This window comes from Trachinotus anak, unplaced genomic scaffold (assembly GCF_046630095.1).
Source record: "Trachinotus anak isolate AG129_WGS33_773 ecotype Australia unplaced genomic scaffold, CSIRO_AGI_Tana_v1 ptg000019l, whole genome shotgun sequence".
Taxonomy (NCBI): Eukaryota; Metazoa; Chordata; class Actinopteri; order Carangiformes; family Carangidae; genus Trachinotus; species Trachinotus anak.
Genome location: NW_027273870.1, coordinates 15,561,499 through 15,585,999, shown reverse-complemented (window position 1 = coordinate 15,585,999; position 24,501 = coordinate 15,561,499). Strand labels below are relative to the sequence as shown.

General features: G+C 40.4%; 2 protein-coding genes across 2 annotated transcripts; both read right to left on the bottom strand.

Moving 5' to 3' along the window:
* Positions 1–4,849: 4,849 nt before the first annotated feature.
* stim2a (tromal interaction molecule 2a) lies at positions 4,850–16,080 on the bottom strand. Its single transcript, XM_071504245.1, has 12 exons — positions 15,252–16,080; positions 12,784–12,914; positions 11,405–11,516; positions 11,184–11,295; positions 10,939–11,054; positions 10,582–10,759; positions 10,312–10,489; positions 10,000–10,161; positions 9,687–9,787; positions 9,326–9,579; positions 8,796–8,988; positions 4,850–8,649 (listed from the first exon to the last, which is right to left on the bottom strand). The coding sequence occupies exons 1-12, from the start codon at positions 15,373–15,375 to the stop codon at positions 7,128–7,130; spliced, it is 3,183 nt and encodes a 1,060-aa protein (XP_071360346.1). The 5' UTR covers positions 15,376–16,080; the 3' UTR covers positions 4,850–7,127.
* Positions 16,081–17,093: 1,013 nt separating this feature from the next.
* rbpja (recombination signal binding protein for immunoglobulin kappa J region a) lies at positions 17,094–24,280 on the bottom strand. The gene is made up of 11 exons (XM_071504246.1): positions 24,188–24,280; positions 23,323–23,361; positions 23,076–23,171; positions 22,805–22,970; positions 22,237–22,411; positions 21,869–22,006; positions 21,545–21,657; positions 21,274–21,414; positions 20,719–20,874; positions 20,456–20,559; positions 17,094–20,024 (listed from the first exon to the last, which is right to left on the bottom strand). Exons 1-11 carry the CDS (start codon positions 24,205–24,207, stop codon positions 19,682–19,684), a joined length of 1,491 nt encoding a protein of 496 aa, XP_071360347.1. The 5' UTR covers positions 24,208–24,280; the 3' UTR covers positions 17,094–19,681.
* Between the last annotated feature and the right edge of the window lie 221 nt (positions 24,281–24,501).

Here is a 24,501-nt window from a genome sequence, read left to right as displayed (position 1 = left end):
TGTATTTTAAAACCACTTACTAGCTGAATTCTCTTTTGTAAGCTGTAGGCCAATAAAAACGATATTATCAAAAATAGTAAAAGGCTTCTTTCTCACTGTGTAACATATTTCATTTATTTATTTGAGATATTATTACTTAAATGTTATTTCTGATGTTATGTTGTTATTTCTCTCCTTTGTCTTTGCTCTGTTGGGTGTGCAAACAACATATAATAGGCTATATTATGTTTTTGATTGGCTCCTCTTTACTTCAGTAGTCTCTGTTCTTTTACAATGGATAGGCATTATTAATTTGCATTTTTGTATAAGAAATTTAATTTCTTGATTGTTCCATCTCAACTGGTCTTATTTAACAATTATTCAATGTAATTAAAATCTTAGAGCTATATTTTTAAATCAATTTATCAGGAACAAAACTAGGAATTTAAAGCAAACACATGAGATAGTTTGTACCAGATTTAGCTAATAGCCACTCAATCTACAGTATTGTCCCCAAATGTAATGATATAAAATAAGAACAGATGTATAATTCTGTGCTTAGGGGTTTTGATTAAATTCAGGTAACAACTGATTGATACAGTAGTATATTATTTATAATATAAAGGATTAAGTAATTTAACTAATTGGATTGTGGTTGACATTTACAGTCAGATATTTGTCATGCATACCTGCACAACATTAGTCTGTCACAGAATAAAACAAAGAAGCAGTGACAAGAGCTGAATTTTTTTATGAATTCTCTCTTATTCTACAAAGATGGCCTGGATAAAATGATTGCTACCCCTTAGAAGTTGTGATAAGTCAGTGGATTGGTATCTGCATTTCAAGCAGAATATTGTCTTCAGTTAGTATCACAGGTGCCTTCAGTCCTATAATCAGTCATTCAGCCTATTTAAATGGAGAAAAACCCGCACTGTTCACTGCACTGAATATGGACAAGAGAAACAAAAGAGGAGAGAAAGAGGAGATAAGGAAAAAATAATTTCCAAGCATGATCACGGTAAAGACTGCAAGACCATAGTATTATTAAGAAGTTCAAGGTCCATGGGACCATAGCCAACATCCCTGGATGCAGCCATAAGAGGAAAATTGACCCCAGATTAAATATAAACATTGAATCTTCAAAACAAATACAAGCTCACCTCCAAGATCAAGGCATAATAGAGTCCAGCTGCACCACACAATGCTCTCTGAATGAAAGTGAGCACCATGGAAGAAGACCCAGAAAGACCCCATTTTTGAAGGAGAAACATACAAAGGCCTGACTGGAGTTTGCTAGAATGCATGTTGACAAGCCACAATGTGTCTACGAGAATGTCGTGGTTAGGTGTCAGATGAAACCAAGCTGAAGTGTTGTGATAAGTCACAAAATCTAATTTCACGGAAGAAAAAATGAAGCTGAAAAGAAAAGTACACCACCCAAACGTGAAAGATGGCTGAGGCTCAGTTATGTTGTGGGCTTGCTGTGCTGAGTCTGGCACAAGGGCGCCTTGAATCTTTGGAGGGCACAAAGAAACCAGAGGATTATCCAGGCATTCTGCAGCGAGACATACTCCTCCAACAGGACTGGATCTGAACTGGTCTGCTGTGAAGTCTGATCTTAAACCAACTGAACATTGTAATTTTTCTTTTTTAAGCAGAAGGATACCAACACTGACACTGGCAGTGAGTTTCCAAAAAGGTACAAGACAGTAAAGAGTGTACAATGACTCACACACAGCGCATGTTATCGGTGAAGCTTTAAAGGAAACCCACACTGACAAACAGTCCCTCTTGCGACCACTGAGCTCAACATGCAGACAGAAGCTGCAGATTAGTGCCCAGCTGAGGGTATTGGTGCATGGCGTGTAGAGAGAACACAATTTATACTTTTTTTTCCTTCCAAATTATGTTGCTGCAATTGCAAAACAATTAAAGTAAACACTGATTAGAACAGCAGCTCTGCAGCACCTTAGCTCAGTATGTAGTTGTTGTGGTTTCATACACATACACAAATTTCTTTCAGAAACCAATGCCACTGAAGTTTTATTCAGGATACACTGTTCCTCTGCATATTTATTTACATATGTGAAATTGGAAAAGTTTGTTGGTACAAATAGAGGAGAGGGTGTGATCTCTCAACATAGCCTCACTGGCTCTATTTGAGTCACTCCTGACCTCTAGTGGAGATGACAAGTAATAAAGCAAAAGCAAAAACTGACAGGACTTTCTTTAGGTCTTCGGCTGTTATCATGGAGCAAAATTGTAATTAAACTATTACTCAGCACAAATTGATCATTTTGCATTAAGCAATTAGAAATCAGAGGATGTATGTTTCCTGTTTAAGCTCATCTGTGCCAAAAACCAAAAAGATTTTCCTGCTGGAAATGCTCAGACAATTTATCTCCTAATGTGACCACCATGTCCCAGTTTTTTTACAAATTCTCATCAGCCTTCAGTGTATCGTCAAATTGTATTTGCCGACATTCATGTGACATTCAAAGGCACAAGCTTAAACACAATCCTTCATAATCCTGTCTTTTACAATGTACACTATTATGACAACACATTTGATCTCAGATAAATGTGTGGGTTTTTTTTTCCTCATTCAGACATTCCAAACTGGCAGCTGTGGTTGGCAGAGCACATCACACCTCCCATGTGCTCACCATCATAAGTATCATTGGTAAATGGCAAGTGTGTTCACTGGGATTTCAAGAAGGGATCATGACCAGCAGATATATATGGGCTGAGTCTTTTTCTCATTGTTCTCCTAGGTACTTTTCTGTGTAATGTTGTTAGGTTCCACTTTGAAAAAAAAACTTGTGTCTACGTTCTTTTACTTTATTATTTGAGTTATAAGCCGCATTTATGGCAATGTGAAATACTGTAACACTGTTCACCTCTTAAGCACCACTGGCCCAGGGACGGGCCATTCTGAATGTTCTGGTCATGTTTTGAATGGGTTCTCAATGAATAAATGCTTCAACTTTTGTCACTATAGGCATGTTAGATCGGTTAGAGTCTCCGGAATTAAAATATTCCGTTCATTTTGCGCCTACCACAAGCACATTAATATGATTTCACCTGTTTGAGGGTTTAGAAGCTATATTTTCTGTCCAGTCCTCCATTATTTGTAATCCATTATTCCATAAGGGTCCACAGATCACAACAATAAAAGTTTTTTTTTCATAAAAAATGAATGTCCTCACAGAAGACAATAACAGATTACCTCCAAGCTAATGGCATTCTGTCTCCTTTACTGTTGCATCAGCGCTGTGTCAGAGGGGGTGTGCTTGTTCATTAGCTCTCTGTGAACACACTGGGAGCCTCCCTATAAAGATCTGATCAGATTTCATCATCAGATTTCAGGAGGGCCAGTGAAGACACTGAGTGTACCTGAGCGAAAATGTAATGACAACAGTCTTTGCGTCCAAGAAAGCTCTGCTATTGGTCACTGCCTTTGGCAAGCATGCTAGTTTGAAGACAGATGTCTCACGTTTCCAACGAAACCAAACAACAGGGGGATGGGCACTTCTAAGGCAATGCTAAAGGTCCCTTAGAGGGGAGAGAGCGCTCTATATCTGTCAATAAGACAGAGTTTCTGACAAGATGTAGAGGTAATATGAAGCTTTTCATAATTCTTATATAAAATATATCCTAGTTACTGATATCAAATATCACTTTTTTTTACACAGGACAAAAAAATACCATGTATGAGGTAATGTAGTTTAGGTTGAGTTTTAGTCACACAACTGAGACTAAGACCCAGACTACTGTGACTCCAATCTTTGCCATGTTATGCCAGGTGTGAAGGTGTTCACTACAGCCTTAAAGAGGACTTATTGCCCTTTTGCAAAATCTCCCTTTCCTGGAGTGTGTTCCACAAAGTCTGAAGGCCCAAAGTATGAGCCAAAGAGAGTAGCCTACCTTTGTAAGGGCAAAACCCATTTTTGTCATCAGCATGAAACACCTCGCTGGGGGTTTAGGTCTTATTTCCTAGACCTAATGCTTGTTAGGCAGCACAGCACACAACTACCTAAACTGAAGACTAAGAAAAGTTTCAAACATTCCACAAGTTTGAGTTCCAAACATTGTACTCCAAACATTTTACTCTGAGCCTGACACTTCAGTAAGGACTGCTCCAAGAACCTGTGCACAGTTCAATGCTTGGTTTTTGCAGTGATCATTTCTGAAGGACAGGGCAGTTCCCACTTTTGCGCCCAATGGGAGACTCAGGCTCACAACCCTGAAGTATGCATTATTATTAGTTGATTTATGATGTTTTACAGAGTCACTGACCTGAGTCAGTGCAAAGCAGCATAGCAACACACACAATTATATAAATGCTCAAACGTTTGTCAGTATGATTCCAAACTATTAAAATAACCTGGGTTTCTGTCTTAAGACTTATGTCTGGATACATCTGCAATTATATTGAGAAGCCATCTTGATGCCCACAAAGAAACAGTCTTTGAAATGTTGAGATAGAATATTGTCATTATTTCTTTTTCTAGAGGTTATTTATAATATTTTACATAAAAAAATACATATAATTTTTTTGTTGACCCCCTGTTGAAGTCACTGTTTCAAAGTTGAATATAATGCTTAATATTATGGACATCCAATTATGCATTTTCAGTTCTGGCTAATCAGAATTTTTTGTAGTCAATTGTTAGAGGACACGCTGTTGGTGTGTCCCTGAAGTTGGTCCTCATTTTAATAGTTGAATTTCTTATTATGTGGGTTTCATTAGGTGTAAAATGAATTATTCTTTGCTTTTCTGAAAATGAATAAAATAGTTTTCAAATGGCAAATTAAAGTGGAAAGAAGGTAGGTGTAGCTAGTGTACAATAATTGACCAGTCAAACAAGTTATCATATTTCATTATTACTGAGCATGGGATTTCTATTGTTCAACTCATAATATATCAGAACTATATTCATTATTTAAGCAGAAATTTACCATTTCACATTTCTTTTCACAAAGGACTGACAGAATTTATAGGTAATGATTAGGGTTTTTTGTATTGTTGAACAATGCACAAGATTTCCTTATTTCACATTGTTTATTTCATCTATCAACAGTTGTTAATCAGTAGATAACAACAGCCCACAAAATCATATTTTCATACTAAAATTCAGCAGTTGTCTTCATCCAAGACAAGGGAAATCATTTAATCATATTCCTTACTCTTGACACTCAAACAAAGAAATTAAATACATGAAAAAACGTATACCAATGAAAAATTTTAAAAATCAATTATAAGCTACATTTTTAATTATTTGATTTAAAAAAATAGTCAAGGTTGTGACTTTATTACTGTAAACAATAATAGAAACATAAATAATCCTGAAACATGAACAATTCAAGCATTCAAAATATGCATTTAAATGCAGTGAAAAAGGATAAAATATAGTATTTTCACATTTACTGTTTTAGCAAGTAAACTGCTCTTGAACATCTTTCAAATCCAGGATGAATATAAACTCAATAAATTTAATTCAATAAAACTTGGATTGTCCCAAACTGATCCACAGGATCAGGATCAAGACTGATCTTTTGAATCAATATTGGCTATGTTAAGCCTGATCCATTTCTAAGCTTGTAGGCTATTTGTTTGTTACTGATACACCAACTATCAAAAATGCCCTACTGCCCTTTTATAAAAATACTACCACCACTCTGTGACTGAGGTTCTCACAAGTGAATGGTAGAGCCCACAAAATAAATAAATAAATAAATAAAGGCTGTCAGCAGTTTCAGTTATGACAGTCTTTGCTTCAGGCGACAATGTTATTTTGTGTCTATTTCAGCAACTTTTGCAAGTGAATCACACCTTAAAAGTGCTGATGTTGGTTGTAAAATGGTATTTGGACATTTGATGATGCTTGAGATAAAAAGAGGATGTTTATAACCCTGTCCGACACCTCTTTCCATACAGATTATTGAGAATTTATATAAAATATTATATGAAACCATTAAAGGGAAACATTTTTAGTTATCAAATGAAGTATTATTTTCTACAGGCGATGTTTTTTTAGCGCAGACAAACATATTTACGGCCCCTGGTTTTAAATCCTACACAAATCAAACAACAATAAAATGTAAAGTTAAGAAAAATACAAGTCTAAAGGGGTCTAAACCTCAGAAAATACTTGGGTAATCTGCTTCAGTAGTACTATATGGGTTTTGTTAGATTATTTAATGGTCAAACAACCCAACAACTCATCAAATTTTGATTAAAATCTTGTTAAAACCTGCTTGATGCAGCTATTTCCACCTGATTGGTAGAAATATGTGACATCATCTTTGGAAGTATGGAAAGATGTGACATCATCTTTTTCCAACTGAGCCCCACACACAGAAAGAAAAACACTAATATAGAAAATCTCATGTGAAATAATAAACTATTCTGAATATGGTGTAGGATTCCATTATTTCTAGTCAAAAGCTATTTTATGAAATTGGTTTTCAGGGCCTCTAAATTGCCTTACTAATTTTGTGCATTTTGTACATTGCATTTTGTGTGCAATGTGCAGTTGTATGAAACAACAACAACAAAATGTCTAACTTTAAAAAAATGTCAGACCAGACAATTTTTCATATTTTATATCATAGGATTCAAATCAAGATCAGGGAAAAAAATCTGTTATTGAGACATTACTAAATTTAACCAAATTTCTCCTCATTTTCTACTGCAGTAAGTGTTGTCATTGGAGGTTTAAACTGAATTCAAGCATTGCCTCTGTTGTACAGATGAGTAGCATCTGTTTATCATTTAATCCTTCAACCATAGCATCGGCAAAGCATCAAAAATCTGCATCTAAAATTATATATGGTATCAACCATATGTCTACATAAGACTTAATAAAAGAAAATATCTTCAAATATAAAATAAGTTAGGTAAAACTCTCTACTGAGCCTCATATTGATCTCCTTAGATATGACTGACTTATGTGCCCAAATGTTCTTAACATTTTTTACAGGCAACATTACACATGATCATGATGTATCATGATTCTGTCAGTGCTTTTAACACCAAACTCAGAGAATGGAAACAGCAGTATCTCAATGAGATTCTGAAACTTGCTTGGTTCAATAAAATGTTAACGAAAAGAAAAAAAGAAAATATTCTTGGCTGATTGTCAGAGTTTCTGAAGACCACTTTGATGCTTCTCCGCAGTTGACTCATTTTTCTTTTTAAAAAGATTTTTGAGCTTCAAGGATTTCTTACTCTTTTCCTTATCCTTGGTCCTATCATCTCCAGTCTCGTGGGGCAATGCAGGAGATGGCAAGGTAACCCTTGGTGGTGGCAGAGGTGGCTCCATCTCTGCTAGCAGCCTGCTCTGAGGCAGGTTAGGTGCTGAGGCAGAGAGGCTGGTTGGGGTTGTTTCCGTGGAGTTGCAGGACTTTTCAAGGATTCCATCATACACAAGCTGGCTCAATGGGCCAATGGTGAAAAGGTCTGAAGATGACTTCCATGGCACCTGGGAGGTTACCATAAGATCTGACTGTCCAATTCGACCAGGAGATGTACTTAATTCAGATGCTCCCAACTCCTCCCTCAGTGTTGATTGTTTATGTATTTCCATTGGAACATCAACTCTATCCCAAATTTTTCCTGTGGGATTGTTCATGGAACTGTCATTATCATCTCTTGGCATTCTTGGTATTCTCCTTCTGAGAGAACCAGCAGACAATTCCAGTTCATCTCTCAATATCTTCCTATTTGGTGATGGTTCTAAACAAAACTCTTGCTTCTCTGTAGAAGACGAGGCATCTAGAAGTGCATCAAATTTTTCTCTGGGTAGCATCTTTAGGGAAGCAATATCTGGACTATACTCCAGTTCCTCTCTAGATATCCTTCTTGGTGGTGTGCGAGTGGTCTCAACCATTTTGTCCATCGCTAATGCCCTTACAGAGGAATCAAGCTGGCATTCTCCTTTACTCCGTGGAACCCTTTTACAACTTGTCTCTAGGGACATCACCATTGAATCTCTTGTAACTCTTCTGGATACTGAGTCAAATAAATGCTCGGCATCATCTCGTATTATCTTTCTTGAGGCGCTGTCCACTGAGGCCCCCATCATACCTCTTGATATCTTCCTTGTTGCCTGTTGATCTGTTGATGCTTCTAATTCATTCCAACGAATCTTTCTTACATCCAGTGGTAAGTCACTTCTTTCTCTGTACATATTCCTTGAAGCGGTGTCCATAAAATCCCCTATCACATCTCTCTCTACTTTCCTGGATGGAAATTCTGCATCCAATTCACTGGAAAGCCCCTTTCTAACTGTAACATCCATGGAAGCTTCCATCCTGTCTCGGGATACCTTCCTTGATGTAGCTTCTACCAATGACTCTTCTTTGGACATCTTCAAAGAAGGGGATTCCAAAGAAGTATCCAGCACTTTGTCTTTTGCGATCTTCCTGCAGGCAACATCTGCAGAGGCTTCAAGCTCTGCTATGGAAATTTTACGAACTGGAGACTCAACAACAGCTTCCACTTCTTTACTCAAAGGCTTTGTAATGGAGCCGTCTGCAAGCAGCTCAGTGTCATCATGATAGAGCTTTTGACAGGAGGCATCAACAGTGGGACTACGCAATATTTTGCTGAGAGGAGGTGAAGTCATATAATCTGTGTCTGAGTACAGCTCTTGTGAGTCTCTTTTAGTTAGAGAAAGGATAGGAAGAATAAGGGGAGGAAGAAACAAAGAAGAAAAGAAGGAAGGAATTAAGGATTGAACAAACAGGTGTTGCTAAAACTTTGTAAAACAAAGTGGCCATTAAAAGTTGTGGGCAAGCAGACGTACTGTTTCTTTAGAGTTTTCAAGAAGAGCTCGTCTTCCTCATCAAAGCAAGGGTAAGGAGCTCGAATGGGAATGAGAAGGTCAGGGTCTGGGGATATCATGGCAGCTGGTGACTGAGCAATGATACCAGAACGACGTGACCGACATATGGCTGATCCCCGTGTTCGAGGAGAGCGCTTCAGTGGTGGAACTGGAACTAGAGGAAAGTGCAAGATGAACCAATCAGCAAAAAAGATTAATCCATACATAACATGCAGTGGTGTAGTGGTAGCAATGAATATGTATTCCTTGTTTTCAAACTTAAGTGTCTGGTAAAACAACACAGTGGTGTTATATATTTGTAGAAGCTCAGTGATGTAAGGACTACTTGTATGGCTAGTTGGTAAACTACTGTAGCTGGTGAGCTAACCACCAACATGCTATAAATTTGTATGTGGTTCACATGCCATGGCCCATAAAGGCACGTGATTGAACACTTTGTGGACACTGATGGGGATCCAAATCGACAAAAACCCACATATCCTGTTATTTACCTGGCATCTGTTGTAAGATTGGTGAAGCAGACTCTTCTAACAGATCCTCTATAGATCCATGTACAGAGCTATGACATGAACAAGATGGCTGGGGCACTCGGGGCAACCCCAGGGCAATTGAGTCTGTGTAAAGCTGAGCAGTGAGGTTTGCTAGACCAGGGTTCCTGATGATAGAGAAGCCGCAGAGGCGCTCAATCTGCTGCCAGCGATGGAGGCGTTCCCGTAGGCAGGCTGTTACTTCAGACAAGGCATTCCTTTGGGAGACACAAAGATGTTTGTCACAAACATTTACATATTACATATTTACTGGAACATACATACTTGCACAAACAAAACCTGCACAGGTAATTTTGTGACTCACTTTGCTTCCAGGATCTTGTGGTCAACCTGGTCTAGAGAGGAGCTGTGAGCAACATGGAGAGTCCCCAGCAAAGAACTTCTCTTCTTCTTGATCCTCTCTGCCTGCAAGGAAGTATAGGCTATGGGTCAGTCAACAGGAAGTGGGTGATTTAGGTCTATGATCAAGTGCAGATCACTCCAAATGTCTCTCCATTATCCGCAGTGACACAATCGTGAAAAATTGTGAGATGGACAAAAAGATGAAGATAAAACATTGCTCAATATATTCCATGTATTTAGATTATTCTTTTCTCTCTTTCCTCTTCATGCATTACCTCTTCCTTAGCGATGGCAAGCTGTAGTTCTGCACTCTGCTTCTTGACATTGTAGTACTGGACCTCTACCTCATGTGTCAGCTGCAGCCACTGCTGGAGAGCCTCTGAGGCAGTCCAGCTTGCCTGCATGTCCTTCTCTGCCTGCTTCAGTGCCCCACGCACCTAAAGGGACGCCATCACTCAAATGTTAGACATCACATCAATGCTTTCAAGAACTGGTGAAAACTGGCTACAAACTACAACAAGGATTGTGAAACGCTTGTTTCAGCAAATGTTAAGTTGTTTCCTCGGGTTATATGTTATAGTTTCTACCTGTTCCAGCTCCTCTTCTGCATATCGGAGGCGGCTGAGCTCAGTGACAGCTCCCTGCCTCAGCTCATGTAGACGGTGTGCCTCCTCCTGTGCTCCCATAATCTCATCCCGCATCTTCTCCTCCAGGTTCTGTTTCTCCTCCGCAACATTACGCTTCTCTTCTTGGGCTCGCTCCAGTCTGAGAATGTGAAAATGATATTAGTGCAATTAAGATGTAATTTTGGTAATGTACAGCAGGTGACAGACAAAGGAAAACCACTTAATGCTCACTGTTCTTGTAGATCTATGAGACTCTGTTCAGCCCTCTGGAGACTTTCCAAATCTTTCATCATCTTGGTTACGTGGACTTTACTGGCTTTGTTCTGAGCCTGTGCAAACCAGCAGCCTCCAACTCCCATCACCACTGACACAATTAGCAGCAGATCCTTCATGTAATTATGGGGAGGACCTGTGGTGGAATGGAAGGATGATTATTAATCATGGATGCATAAATGATCATAGTTGATGGGATAATGGCAAAAAAGGGTGATTTGAAGGACACAAGGTTAGTTACATGAAGTAAGCCAAAATCACAGATACATTCAGGAGACACAGAACAGTAGGGAGAGTGTATGGACTTGTGCTTACGTGTAGGCGGCCCAAACAGCACTACATCCAGAGCTTTGATGTTGAGCTTCTGTTTGTCTCTCTGGTCCTGAATCCTCAGATAGCCACTCAGGAATGAAGGCTCATTTGCTGCAATCCTGCACATAGATGTCACAGGCAGTACACGTTCAGCTCTAGTGACTTGTTTTTAAAGTGACTTGCTCTGACAACAGGACACAAGAGAGTCAGTCTTCGTTGACTATAGCATCCTCATTGACTATTCTCACCTGGGGAGTGTGTTTCCATTGACCTTAAAGTCTTTAAAGTTTCTCTCATACTGGGGCAACTCAACAAACTCCTTCAGCCAGCGAAGCACCTCTTCTTGAGTCCAATTATGTACTGAACATTGAAACAAGGAAAGAAAGGCAAAAGTCAGACAAAGTAAAGCTTGACACCTTTGGAAAAATAAAACAATACACACACTTCTCTCTGTCTCAGCCACACGCACCTTCAGATGACTTCCAGCCTCGCCAGAGCTCCTCGACTGTGATGTGCTGGTCTTCTCTATGCAGGTTGCTGTGCTTGTTGGTCTGTTGCTGCTTCATGTCTTCAATTATGAACTGCATCAACAGAGCGATACAGGAATAAGGACTTTTTTCAGACACAAATTTGAAATGCCAGGTTTAGGGGGTCACCAGCACATTAAACTAGCTGAGCACAAACTCTCAGCCTCCATGTCCAAAATAAATTGGGTGGATGTTGCAGTATGATATGTCCTTGGATTTCAGTCTAGGAATAATGAGTGTGTGTTTTGGGAGTGTATTTCTTTAGAGTGGATGCAGGAGCATGAATGTGTATTGCAAACTTCAGTGTGTATGTAGTTGTGTGTGTTAGTGCTGTCTTGGAATGTGTTCTTGGCTGTAAACGGAGGCTTCATATGATGGCTGGAGGAATCTTGGGGCTGTGTTCTGTTGAGTCCAGGCCCCTCCCCTGACATTTCTATGGCAACTGCAACCTGAGCCCCTGGATACTGTATCCTTGCATTGCATTCTGGAAGGCAAAAGCATTCTGGAATTCTGGGTTTACTATCAATGTCACATACATCTAGAGACTTGCAGACTCTCTGGGCAAAATACTTCTTTACTCTCAAGACTATTTACTCTGAAATATTAAACTGAACACAAAAAGAAAACACAAATCACTAAGGCACATTTGCACATGTGCACAAACATGTTTCTACATGCATTCCATATGCCTTTACACATGTACAGAACTATATACAGACCAGATATCAGACTGATTACTTGTTGATATGACTGACTAGAAAGGTTTTATTAATGCCAGAACTATTTTAATTTTTGGCTTCTCAATTAAATTTTTCTTTGTGTTATAGACAAAAAAAATATGTTCGGAAACTGTAAAATATTATAGATTTGCAAAAAAGCAACACAAGTCAAACCTTGCTTTGCAAGATAATTTTGTGGTATTTAGTAATTTATTTATTCATTATTTCACAAAAGAAATTTATGCAATTAGCAAATTCAATCAAATGAACTTTGATAAACATTTCTTCTCTCCTTTGTTTCCAGATGTTTGTGAAGAATATGAGAAGGGGGAGTAAGGAAACATTAAGAGGAGTTATATTCTTAAGTATATCTCTGAAGGTCACCAATGTTCCAGTATTCTTTCAGTCCAAACCAATTTTGTCACTGAGCCAAAAGCAAAAGTTATACCGTTGCTATCCTTGAAGTAGCATTTGACTCTACCACCAGCCAGGACACCTGTTGTTGCACTGCTTTACCCTGCCTGCTTCCTGCAGGCAAGAACATACAAGCGCTGGGATTTACAACAGCTAAGAAGATTAAACATTTGAAGAGCAAGTTGTACCTCCACACTCTCCTCCACCTCGATCCCTCCATCTTGGTCATCGTCCATCATCTGATGGATGCTCCGCAGGGCCTCCAGGCTGTAGCGATCTGCCTCGCTCATACATGGTGGAGACACCACCATGCAGGGGTCTACATGTGTCAGGAAGGCAATGACATGTCATAAATCATTACTTAACTCAGCATATCCAAGGAGTACCTTTCATTTATTCATCAATCCAGCTCACCTGATCAGATACACTGATCTATAGATTGAGCACGATCATTTCTGTATGTTCACTGCTCCTTTTAGAGCAGATACAAAGAAAGCTTCTCTCATCTGCTCAGTGCTGAGTGAATTTGATTCTTTTGGCTTATACAGGCAATGCACAATTTATAATGTGCATTGCTTGTATAAACTTGTGGGAGAAACACAGACAGACAGACAAAATGAATGGCCATGGTTTCTCTTCAAATACAGCCTGGGCCCAAAATGATTTATTTCATGTTTATCGAAAGGTACCTTATAAGGCTTTCTGTCAATTCAAACGTTAAATGCCCCAAAATGTCATCAAAGTGCAACCATTTCTATCCACATAAACTAGACAAATATGCACAATGAACCAACTGCACAATCAGTGTAATCCACTGACAAAAATTGTTTTGTCGACTGCTGTTTCCAAGGACAAGAACGAACCTTAAATCATTTGTTATAATACCATGTCATGCAATATATTATGTTTGACCTATTAAAGCATTTTTACCACCATTATCAACAGAAGTGTTAGAGTTATAACTTTTTTGTTTTTCCAAGATTAGCATCATATCAGAGCCCAGTGTCCAGGCAGTCTACAACCAGAGTTCTAATGTACTTTTCCTATTTACTCTTGTGTAGTTATTTATTTGTATAAGTTATAATAGGTGGTAGGTTTTGTCAGTTAAGTCACTATTTGTTCCAGTGGCCATAGATCATGTGCACTAAAACCAGGAATGACCTGGCAGATGTTAACAGACAATGTGTACTGAATGTACTCTGTCACACAGCAACAAGGATTCTCTGGAAAATCAATCATCGTGGCCAAATCAAATGTTGTATTGAGCCTTTAAATCGTACAATGTGTTCAAACCATAAGTACAATACAGGAATACTAACGCATGGCAAGGTGACACACAGCTTTCCGTCATCTGTGAGTCTAGTGAGTCAGAGCCCATTTCTGTCTTTGTGACTGTAGAGTTTCGGTGCTCCAAGTACCTCAGGGGACTGGGGGTCAAAAGTCTGCCACTATCAGCTTCCAGCCTCAGTAACACTAGCTGCTCTTTGCCAACAATGTACGGAAAAATAAAACTATGAGAAAATGTGACTTGTGGAAAAAAGTAAATTCTTCTGGACCATAAGAGTCTGTTCGTGCTAGATGATCCTGCAACATGGATCATTACACTCCTAGATAAGCATCAGATGTGCCCAAGAGAAGGTTCCTATAGATGCACAAAGAACACAAATTGAAAATAAGGGGATGCAATGACCTGCAATGATTAATCATTTCTTTGTTTGCTGCTGTCTGCATTGGTTACATCAGCCATAAACTTTTTTAAAGATAATTATTTGGTATGGCAATAATTAGTCAAAATTCTTGACAATCTGCTGTTTCACTTGACATTGTCAGTATCCTGAAAAACATGAAGACCTTTGAGGGTAAGTATCTGTGAGAGTGATCCATGTCTGTCTGCTCATTCCCACAGCAAGGATATGTAAGCTGTACCACCAATGTACAGAGCAAGACACAGATCCCCTGGTTGATGACAAAACTTGTATTCCTTAATAGAGCAGACACCTCTCAGCTGGATGGGATATCAAATACCAGTGGTGTATACAAAGGTCCTCTGAACAGTGTGTATGTATGTGTGTGTGTCCCTGGGGGAACTCCCCATATGACATGAGTTAAACCTTTTCCACAGGTGAGCTGAAGCTGATGTGCTGGGCACAATATTGGAATAGCTCGATTAACTACTGAGTCTTCAGGACAAACGAATCCCTTGACAATGTCCTGCAAGAGTTAGTGGCATCATAAAATATTTTATTTAATGTCAGGATGTAAAGAAAGAAAGGAAAAAAAGCATTGTTTCCCAAAAATGAAGCATATGCAAGATTCACAAAGACTGAAAACAAAACTTAAAGTGTTCTGATAATGTGAGCTGTTCTCTCAGGGTGAGTCGCCTGCTGAATCACAGTGCTTTAACACGTAGTATTATCAAAATGGGCTGAATTGGCAGAAAAATAGTCAAGCAAAAAATTCAAGATAAAAAACATTTTCAAAAACCTACTTTAAGGCTGTGTACCTGTCCAACTAACATTGGATTGTTTTAATGCAAACTTGGCATGGCTCAGATGTGAAATGTGCAAATTAGACTGATATGCTGCCAGCCAATGTCCATTTGCTCCTATTTGATTGAGTTTGTCTTTTGTTTGCATCTTACAGCACATAGGCCTACCTGTCGGGTCAAAGCCTGCGCTCCCACCGGGGAGGGTGAAACTCTGGAGGTCCCCAGCGCCTTGCGCGGCCACAAAGACCGCGGCGGGGAAAACGAGCAGCAACAGAGGGGACAGAGGCAGCATTTCAGATGGCAGATAATATTGTCGTCCAGAGTTTGGAAACTCCTCAAAACAAATGGAGAAAGAATATATGCGGTACCAACCCCAGTTTAGGAGGCAACTGTGTTAGTCTGCGCAAAGCGTTAAGCGATCTGTGTTGCTATTACGGGTACAGCCAAGAAGCGAGATGTGATACTGATGATTCACTTGGGAAATCAGGCAACCTGGATTAGTGTGCACCCTGAAATGTATAGTAGCGAACAAAAGTTTCAAAACACTAAAAAAAGAAACTTTGCAGTAATGATTTGCAGAGTCATCCAAACACACGAAGGCTGTGCGTAAAAGTTGTCCAAAAGTGGGTAATCCGGAAAAAACGACAGATCCCGCTATGATAAATCCATGCTGGGTCTAATAAAAACATCAGAATAAAAGGTCCTGAGAGTGATCCATCCTTATCAAAATCCACGCAATTACAACCACACGGACAGGACTCGGGACTGTGAGGGCGCAGGGAGGAATATCAGGTTAGGTCAGAAGGTGAAGGAAACATCGGTTTATAATCCTGCTCAGGGCGCATACACTTTCCCTGTTCCTTGTGTCCAGTTGGAGTTTGTTTTGTGTCGGCAGCTGGTCTCTTTATATGCCAGATAATCGTACTGTCCTCTCTTCTGTCAGCCCTTTCCCAACAGAGACGTCGAGCTGTGACGTTCTTCCTCGGAACTGACTGACACCCCCCCCCTCTCTCAGGCCACAGGGCCCCCGACAATTTATTATGTTTCCTAACCCAACCCCACTCTCCAACCCAAATATACAGCCTACATGGAGGTCAAAATTCCAGTTTTACTACAGTGTCGATCCAGTGACCTCCATTTGCAGATTTAGCTTTTTTCGACATCCATTTGTTGCAGAGCTGAATTACGCATTATGCTTACAATGCACAACACTGAGAGGTAACACCACCCCAAGAGCCACGCCAGCCAGATCATTTACTATCCTGTTTTTTTTTTTTTTTATGGCCTCACTGGTTCTAGTTTAGCTGGGGGATCAATTAAGGTGCCTTAAACTTCACTGTGGGAAGTGTTGCTTGAGATCAAGATCATGCCAGGAATAGCACGTCATATGTCATGTAGTGGCCTGGCTGTCTGCGTCCGACAGTTGAATCCTTGTTCACAGATCTTCATGCTATGTAGATGGACTTAGCAAATGTTTGTACACCTGTTTGGTTTTCTGATGGTGTCTATATGTGGCTTGTGATTGCAATGTCGTCGACACACTTTTGCAGAAACCATTGGACACACACTGTGGCTGTCTGTCTCCTTAAAGTAAAATTATTAGTGGAAACATTAAAAGTGTGAGGGACACAAACCGACCACACAACTACACACAACACACACACACAGGCACATACACTAAGAGTAACAAAGTGTCAGATTTCATTCCAGCAATCTGGCTCCCAGTTTAAAAATAGTGAGGCAGATTTGACCTCTACCCTGTGGAGCATGCCCAAGTGGTAAGTGTCCAATAAGGCCTCAGCAGGACCTGTGTAAGCATATAGTGTATGTGCATTTTGATTATATAGAACCTAAGTCCTCGAGCTCCTGCTCTGCTAATTGAAGATGAGACAGAAAAGAAGAGAAATGGGAGTGATGTAGAAGGAGAAAAAAAAATATTAAAAATCAAATCAAGATGCTCTTAAATGTCCAACTCTGTGAAACAAACAGACACCTTAACACAAACCCAAGTGACCTTGAGCGTCAGTTCATTTTTATTCTTGACCTTTCACTGGCAGATCGATTTACTTGCTGTATGACAGTTTTACACCAGACTGAAAGATGCGGATAGCAGACAGGGAGAGAGCAGTGGAAAACAAAAGGCAGGATATGAGAGCAGAGACACTCACTGCCCAAACACAAGGTCGATGAAAAATGCCCATTAAGCCACCAGTCTAATGACATGATGAGGTTGTGTTAGCATCCCAGCTCACAGCTGACCTCCTGACAGCACTTAAACTGCCTCCCACCTGGCCTTGTTGACGCTGAGTGGAACAATGCGTGACCTGACTGACCAAGCCAAAGCAAGGCACGGATGAGAAATTGGATACAAAGGAGAACATGGTAGATTTGAGATCCACATTACTGTGACCAAAATGTCAATAATTTGTTAATAAGTTGTGCTAATGATACAGAACATCAGAGACCTCCACAGAGCAGTGCAGAACCTGGCAGAGATCAGACTACAGTGTTGATGTAACACTGACAAGTGAACAAACCTTCTGTAACAGAACTTAGATGACGGTTTTCTATCAGTCAAGTGATGACTCACCTACAGTGTACTGCATTAACCAACTAGTGTCTACTGAGAGCATGGGAAGAAAACAATGGGAGAATGGACACAAAGACTGGAGCTTGATGCTGCTGGATTGTTGTGATGTAAATACTTACCTATTCAACAACAAATCTACTTTTAGGTCTGCTGAAAATACAATTGCAAGAACTTCGGTGATTCACATCACTGTCATGAAAACTTTAAATTGGCAATCCCCAGGCCAACCTGCCACATTTCCTTACCACATATTACTTTCATGACAATCTTGACATTCATTTCATCTCAAACATGATATAAGGCATGATACAAAAAGAATGATGCAAATCAGGACACTTTGTAAGTAATTTTAAGCAGGACAAGTATTGCAGGTAGTGGTTTTTAAGGCAAAATAAACTGTCATTCTTGACTAGCTTAGTAAGTCAGTTCAAAGTTCCATTTTTATGTTCAGCCTACTCAACAAGGTAAGCAGAGAGGCAGAACCAGGAATTTGAGTCCGTACAAAACCATCAACTCATCACATAAGATCCAAAGCACAAACACAGCTGATTGTATCAAAATTAGTTCTACTGTATTTACAGTCAGATCAATCCCAACATGACAGTACTGGGCATTTATAGGTGGCCTGTGAGGGTAGGACTGCAAGCTACAAGGCAGAGACAGTGTTAAAGCTCTTCTTCCAACACATAAGCACAACTTCAAAAGGACTTCTAAGGCCCCTCTGAATGAAAGACATCAGAGAAGGGAAAAAGTCACATTAAAGGTTTCATCTTTTAGACAGTTCCTTCTTTGTTCCGTGACTTTGTCCGAGGATTAGGACCCAAAGTTCTTCCAAATTAAGAATTTTGTTTAAAGACGTCACTAATGTGAAAAAAGAAGAGGAACTGATTATGTTCAGACTTGCGTTTAAGCGCTCTGGTACAAAAACAGCACACTGATTACAAAACTTTGACCTTGGTCTCCCAGAATACACTGATTGTGTACACACACTGCACTCATCAAAAATGTCATTTTTGATATAAAGAGGAGTAAGAGACTGATCAGCAGCCTTGAAGATCTAAAGGAGCTAAGCCAATAACTGCAGCCAGAGAGGTGCATGTCCTCACTCTCTAAATCAGATCCTTAAAACCCGGTCTCACTGTTTCTTTTATATTGTTCTACAGCATGTAGAATTGTTAAAGGTTCTGTAATGACAATTTAGTAAGTATGCATTTGGGTATCTAGTTCCAAAACACACCAGTGGATATTAAAAAAAAGAGGTGAGGAGAAAAGCAGAGAAGCTGCAATCAGACTAATAGAGACTCACTAAAAGCCATTTCCACCTTAACCACTTCACTGAGACAAAACTCAAGCAGGAGCCAACATGACAAACTCTATTTGGTAACAAAAGTGAACTTACTATGCAGTATCATACAAAAAATGTCAAAATGTACCTCAGCAAAAGCTTATAAAATATAATATGAATAAAATAATATAATAATATTCCTTGGTCCGTAAAAACTATGTTACTCTTACAACAAAATGTTTCCCTTGCTCACAACAGATAAATCAACAAGCTTTTCAGTAAAAACGTGATCTTGGCAGTAAGAAAGCGCAGTGAACATAGCTTTCAGACCCACAGGTGTATAAAAACAAAACGGTTCTTTTACCAGTCAGGTTGCTGCGAGAGACAGAAGGCAGACTCATCTGCTTTTAGTTGGAAATCTTGGCTGTCAAGGTCCTCTGAGTGGGGCTTATCATGTCATGTCCACAACAATCCACAAGAGGGAGCTAAAGAGAGGAGTCAGTTGTCCCAAGTCTTTCCTTTGAACTTGTCTTTTTTTTTCCCCAAGCGCTGTCTTGCATTCCTCATGATTCTGCAGCTGCTCTCTCACGAAGAGTTTCTGAGTTTCTGTGCAATACTTCACAGGTCCATGAGCCTCTTTGGAAAACACATGCGTGCATTTTCTCACTCATTCATAGCACACATACAAAACAACACACACGTACACATAAGAAATATGCAGTACTACGACAGCACCGACATGGTCGACGCTCCGGATGACATTCCTGAGTCACTGCTGTTGTAAGCCCCCTGGCCGTCCCCGAGGCCACCAAGCGAGGATGATGGCGAAGATGACGATGCTGGTGATGAGGAAGAGGTGCTATGTGACCGCAGAATGGCCCCGGCAGCACTGCAGTGAGGTCGAGGCCCTGGCTCAGGGGTGTAGGTGAAGGTGAGGGCGGTGGCATAGATGATTCCATCGTTGCGGACCAGCGTGACAGGGACCTGCACCGGCTGTCTCACCCAGCGCCAGCCCTCCCTGAAGGCAGAAATGTCCGGCACCACACAAAGGATGCTTTCCCCACATCTTATAGGGCAGACAGATGAGATAAGGTTGGAGTATTTAAGCTAGGGCTCATATTGTGTTTGTTTTAGCATTGTGATTGTGATATGAGTCATGATTTCAGTTGGAATGATCATTTCTGATTCATTTTCCCTGAAAAATTTTTTTGAATGATGATGATCTGATTTTTGTTGGGTCTTGTAGCAAACAAACAAAGTCCTTTACATCTGGAGAATATGATCTGTAGATCGGGGCATCTCTATAGCACCACACTCTTATGGTGCTAGCAATGCACAACAATGTTGTGACACATTTTACTTTTATGAAAAAAAATTGCAGCTCCTGTGATTTACCGCACTTGGCCATACTGTGACTTTGATTATATTTCGATTGATTGTGCAGCCTTAATTTAAGCCATCCAACACTAATGTGCACTCACAAATAGAAACACTCACCTGTACATAGTGTCAGCCTCCACATCTCCGAACCACACTCTGAGGTTAGGGGTGAAGTTCTGTCCCGTCAGCTCCAACATCGCCACATCTCCTCCACCGTTTAACTTCACACAGTCAAAAAAAAAAGGTCTTAAGCCTTTAAAAGATCCCTACAAACTGAGTAACAACTTAAAAGGGAAGTAGTTTGTAACCAGAATGGCACTCATGTTTACTGATAAAAAGCATAACAGGCATATTTTCAGCAGAAAAGTCTGTGTATGTACCTGCAGACTTTCCACCACAGGAACAGGTGTGACTGGTGTAGGGACGGGGCCCATGCCTTCATAAAAGGTGTACTCTGCCTTGTCAGTGCTAATAATAGTCCAAGAAGCCCCATCATTAATAATCTCTTTGTTAGTCTCTTTGGAGCATGGTGTAGCCTGGAAAAACAAAAAAAACAAAAAAAAATTTATGAAATTTCACTTCCCACTTTAGGTCAGCTGAGGGGAAGCTACCAGAGTGTTAGGTAGGAACTTGACAATGACAAGGACAAAGACTAGACTCTCTTTTCTTGCCTTGAAGTGCTCAGTAAAACAAATGTCTATTCAAACAACAGCTGCTGTGACCAGTGATCTAAGCAGACAGATTAATATTCTGTTGGCTATAGGAACAGCAGCATTATCCTAGCTCGATTACATTGTCTGAAAAAGCCACTGACAGAAGGTGGGTAAATGTTGAATAAATTTCGGCAACAATGGTACCGAACAAAATAGAAATTAAAACCACTCCAAAAAAACAAAAAAAAAACAAAAAAAGGATAACATGGTACGATAACACACCTGGAACTGGATGATTCTCTCCTGTGAGAGACAGAGATACATCCTGTCTGTATCTTTCAGATAGAAGGCGCACTTGTGGAGCTGGGACACTGGGTCATCTGCGTCCATTAATGCCATCTGCTTGTCCACTTTGCGAATGATCTGAGGCATTGAGGCACACACATAACTATCATAGATACACACATATATATGTATATGTATTTAAATGCACCACTGGTATCACTGCATACTTTCTCACATACTATTTGACATCATATAAACACATGCATACCAGCCTGGGCAGGGCCATGCCAGTAACAGAACAGACCAATTTCACAGTCTGACCATAATGGATGTAGCCATCCCTCACAGCAAACTCCTCCCCTTCAGACTCATCGTCGTCCACTAAATAGACATAACACAATGACAACTTAAATGTCTATAAGTCCATAAATAATCAAGGTACACATGAGATAAGATAATGATAACGTTAAATGTGTGTACCCACGGGAGGTAACCTATTGTTCATCGATAAAAACAGTAATTAGGGACATGGGCACAGAGGATCAAATAAAATGGGAAAAAAGAATCACAGATACGACAAAGTGTGACTCACAGAGGTGGATGACGAAGGCGCCCCACTGTTGGGAGCTAGCATGAAAGTTTCCCCCCTCCACATGAAGATACCTGGTGCTAACCGTCTGGGAACGCAGGCGGTTAAACAACGCTACCTTAGTCCCTGAAGCTATACACACTGGGGTGACAAAAAGAGAGAGCAAAAGGAGATATGAAGGATGAGAGATAATACAGTGTTTCTATGGGCAAATCAAAATCTTTTTCACATTAGAATTGAATGTCAGTATGTTGTGAGACCTGTGAAATCTGTCTTTACATGAGCTAGAATGTGTGTGTGTGTGTGTGTGTGTGTGTGTGTGTGTGTGTGTGTGTGTGTCTGTTTGTGTACTGACACAGCCTGTAACTCACAATCTGCATTTTTCAAGGACTGTTTCTTCTTGGAGGGCTTGGAGATGACCTTGATCCTCTTGCTGAGGAAGACTCCTATGTTGGCGCTGTTTCCGTATAACATCTTCACAGACAGCATGAAGTGTTTTCTTTTATCTGAGTCACTGATATACAGTGTCTTAGCTGTGCAGAAGTGCTGACGTAGGAAGAAAGAAACAGGTTAGGGGATTTTCTATGTGTGTGTTTGTCCCCCTTTCACTTCCCGCTTAACTTATTCTCAGAACAAGTTCATTAATGACAGTAGCACAATAAAAAAAACGATATCCACTACTAACATAGTTACCAGGGTTGCAGTGACAAACAGAGGATATGGTCAAACTGCGCAGAGGCTGTACCTTTCATGCTGTGGTTACTTTGCACAGTTCATCAGCAGTGAAGCAGAATAATGAATGAAGTAACAACAATAAGTTATTGCTAAAATGACTTGAATGAAATGAAGTGAGAAGAGTGTGTCTACAGGGTGCACTGCTAACGTCATCAGAAAGATATATATCTCTGCCGTAAGGTGTTATTACAACTGCCTACACACCTTCCCCTCCAGATTGAGTTGCTGCATCTCCTGCTCACTGTTGCCTATCCCGATGAACGCACATGGCTGAGCCTCCTGCTCTGTGCAACCCTCCTTCTCCATGTTCTCCAACTTCTTCTGCCAGCCACTGCCCATCAGATACACACATGGTGGAGGGCAGAAAAACCTAATTGACACAAGGTCAAAAAAACATAGAGGAGTTCCGACGCGTCAGTAAATGAATCTCTATCAAACACACACAAACTCAAAACTTTAACAGTCCCATACAAACCTTTTTTCATTGCCATATGACTTTTGTGCAACTTTTGCGTGTAGTATGAGCACCGTTTGATCATCTTTCTCCTTCAAGTAATTCCTCATAGCCTCCCTGAAATGGGGAGAGAACACATTTTAACGCTTTGACAGCACAGCACAAATGCATCCACTTTAATCATGTTGTTTTTCTGTTAGCTTTCCGCACTGATTTACAAGTGCTGAGCTCTTTGCACCGTGAAGAGGTTGCTTATGTTTCCCCCTACCTTGTCAAACGCTGAGGCTGAGGTCTCTCACCAAACTTCCTGCAAAACAAAAACATCAGAGTGCAAAGTGTTTACACGAGGTTTTATTGCTGGGCTAGTGTAGCAGAGATTAAAAAAAAAAAAAAAAAAAAGGTAGACTGAAAGTGAGTGAAAAAAGACAGAGGCGCACAGTGTCAGTGACATCTGTGAATGCAGGTGTGCTTACACTTCTGTTGTGTATTTAGAACACAGAAAACTCACATATGGAAATGGTTTACCCTCATGATTTAGACTTGGACAGGAGTTACTGTACAATATGTAATAATGTGATAATGTAGACGGTCTGTTTTAAAAGTGCAATTGAGGGAAAACTTTTTTCTTTTCTTTTTCTTTTTGAGCCGCAAAGTGATGGGAGGAACGTTTAAACCAACAAACGTATACTAATCCAGCTATATTCAGCAATAACTGCTTAAACGCAACTGCCGTGAAGTCAATGTCACACTGCTGCAGTCTGGGGAGTTTGTGAAGATATCACATTGTTTCTGCTCTCAACTGACCGAGGCAGAAATGAAATAGACACAAAAGAAGCAGTTAAGCCCAAACGCGAAACCGCTCAATGACAAAAAGTTTCTGAAAAAGTTTGAAACTGATTTAATATCGCACTACAGCTCCACAAATGGCAGAGAAACCTGACGACACCACGAAGAACAGTTTAGCACAACAGACCCCACATCAAGCCTCGGAGTGTCACAGTGTGGGGTAGTTTGCTGAGGCTAAGGCGCCAGTAGTGACACGCAGAGACATCACTCGGAAACACCACACACCGGCAATGGTTTACCACAAGAAAATAAAACTTTTTAAATAACATTATGCCTTGACCACTTACCCCGTAACAACGGGCGCCATCTTCCGATTAACTCTCCCCCCCCCCCAAAGAAAAAAAGTCCCAACAATCGCGAGATCCCTCCCACAGCCCCCCCCCCCCACCAAAGCCCACGGCACAACAGAAGAACCAGACTGGAAGGACAAGAAGGGAGAGAAGGAGGGGGAGGTGTGAGTGGGGGCAAAGGGGTGAGAAGAAGGGGAGGGAGGGAGGGGCGACGGGCAGAGGGCAGACGCCAGAACAACAGGCGTGGGAAAGTTGCAAAGTCGCGCGAGAGCGGGAAAACTCTCACAATAGACATGAATGAATGTGGGCCG

Coding starts and splice junctions, on each gene's coding strand:
- rbpja (XM_071504246.1), bottom strand. CDS start 24,207: ATGGCGCCCGTTGTTACGGG. Junction 22,007..22,236: donor GTCCTTGAAAAATGCAGATT/GTGAGTTACAGG, acceptor TTGTCACCCCAG/TGTGTATAGCTTCAGGGACT. Junction 21,415..21,544: donor GCATGGCCCTGCCCAGGCTG/GTATGCATGTGT, acceptor TCAATGCCTCAG/ATCATTCGCAAAGTGGACAA.
- stim2a (XM_071504245.1), bottom strand. CDS start 15,375: ATGCTGCCTCTGTCCCCTCTGTTGCTGCTCGTTTTCCCCGCCGCGGTC. Junction 9,580..9,686: donor CACAAGATCCTGGAAGCAAA/GTGAGTCACAAA, acceptor TGTCTCCCAAAG/GAATGCCTTGTCTGAAGTAA. Junction 8,650..8,795: donor TTGAAAACTCTAAAGAAACA/GTACGTCTGCTT, acceptor TCTAACTAAAAG/AGACTCACAAGAGCTGTACT.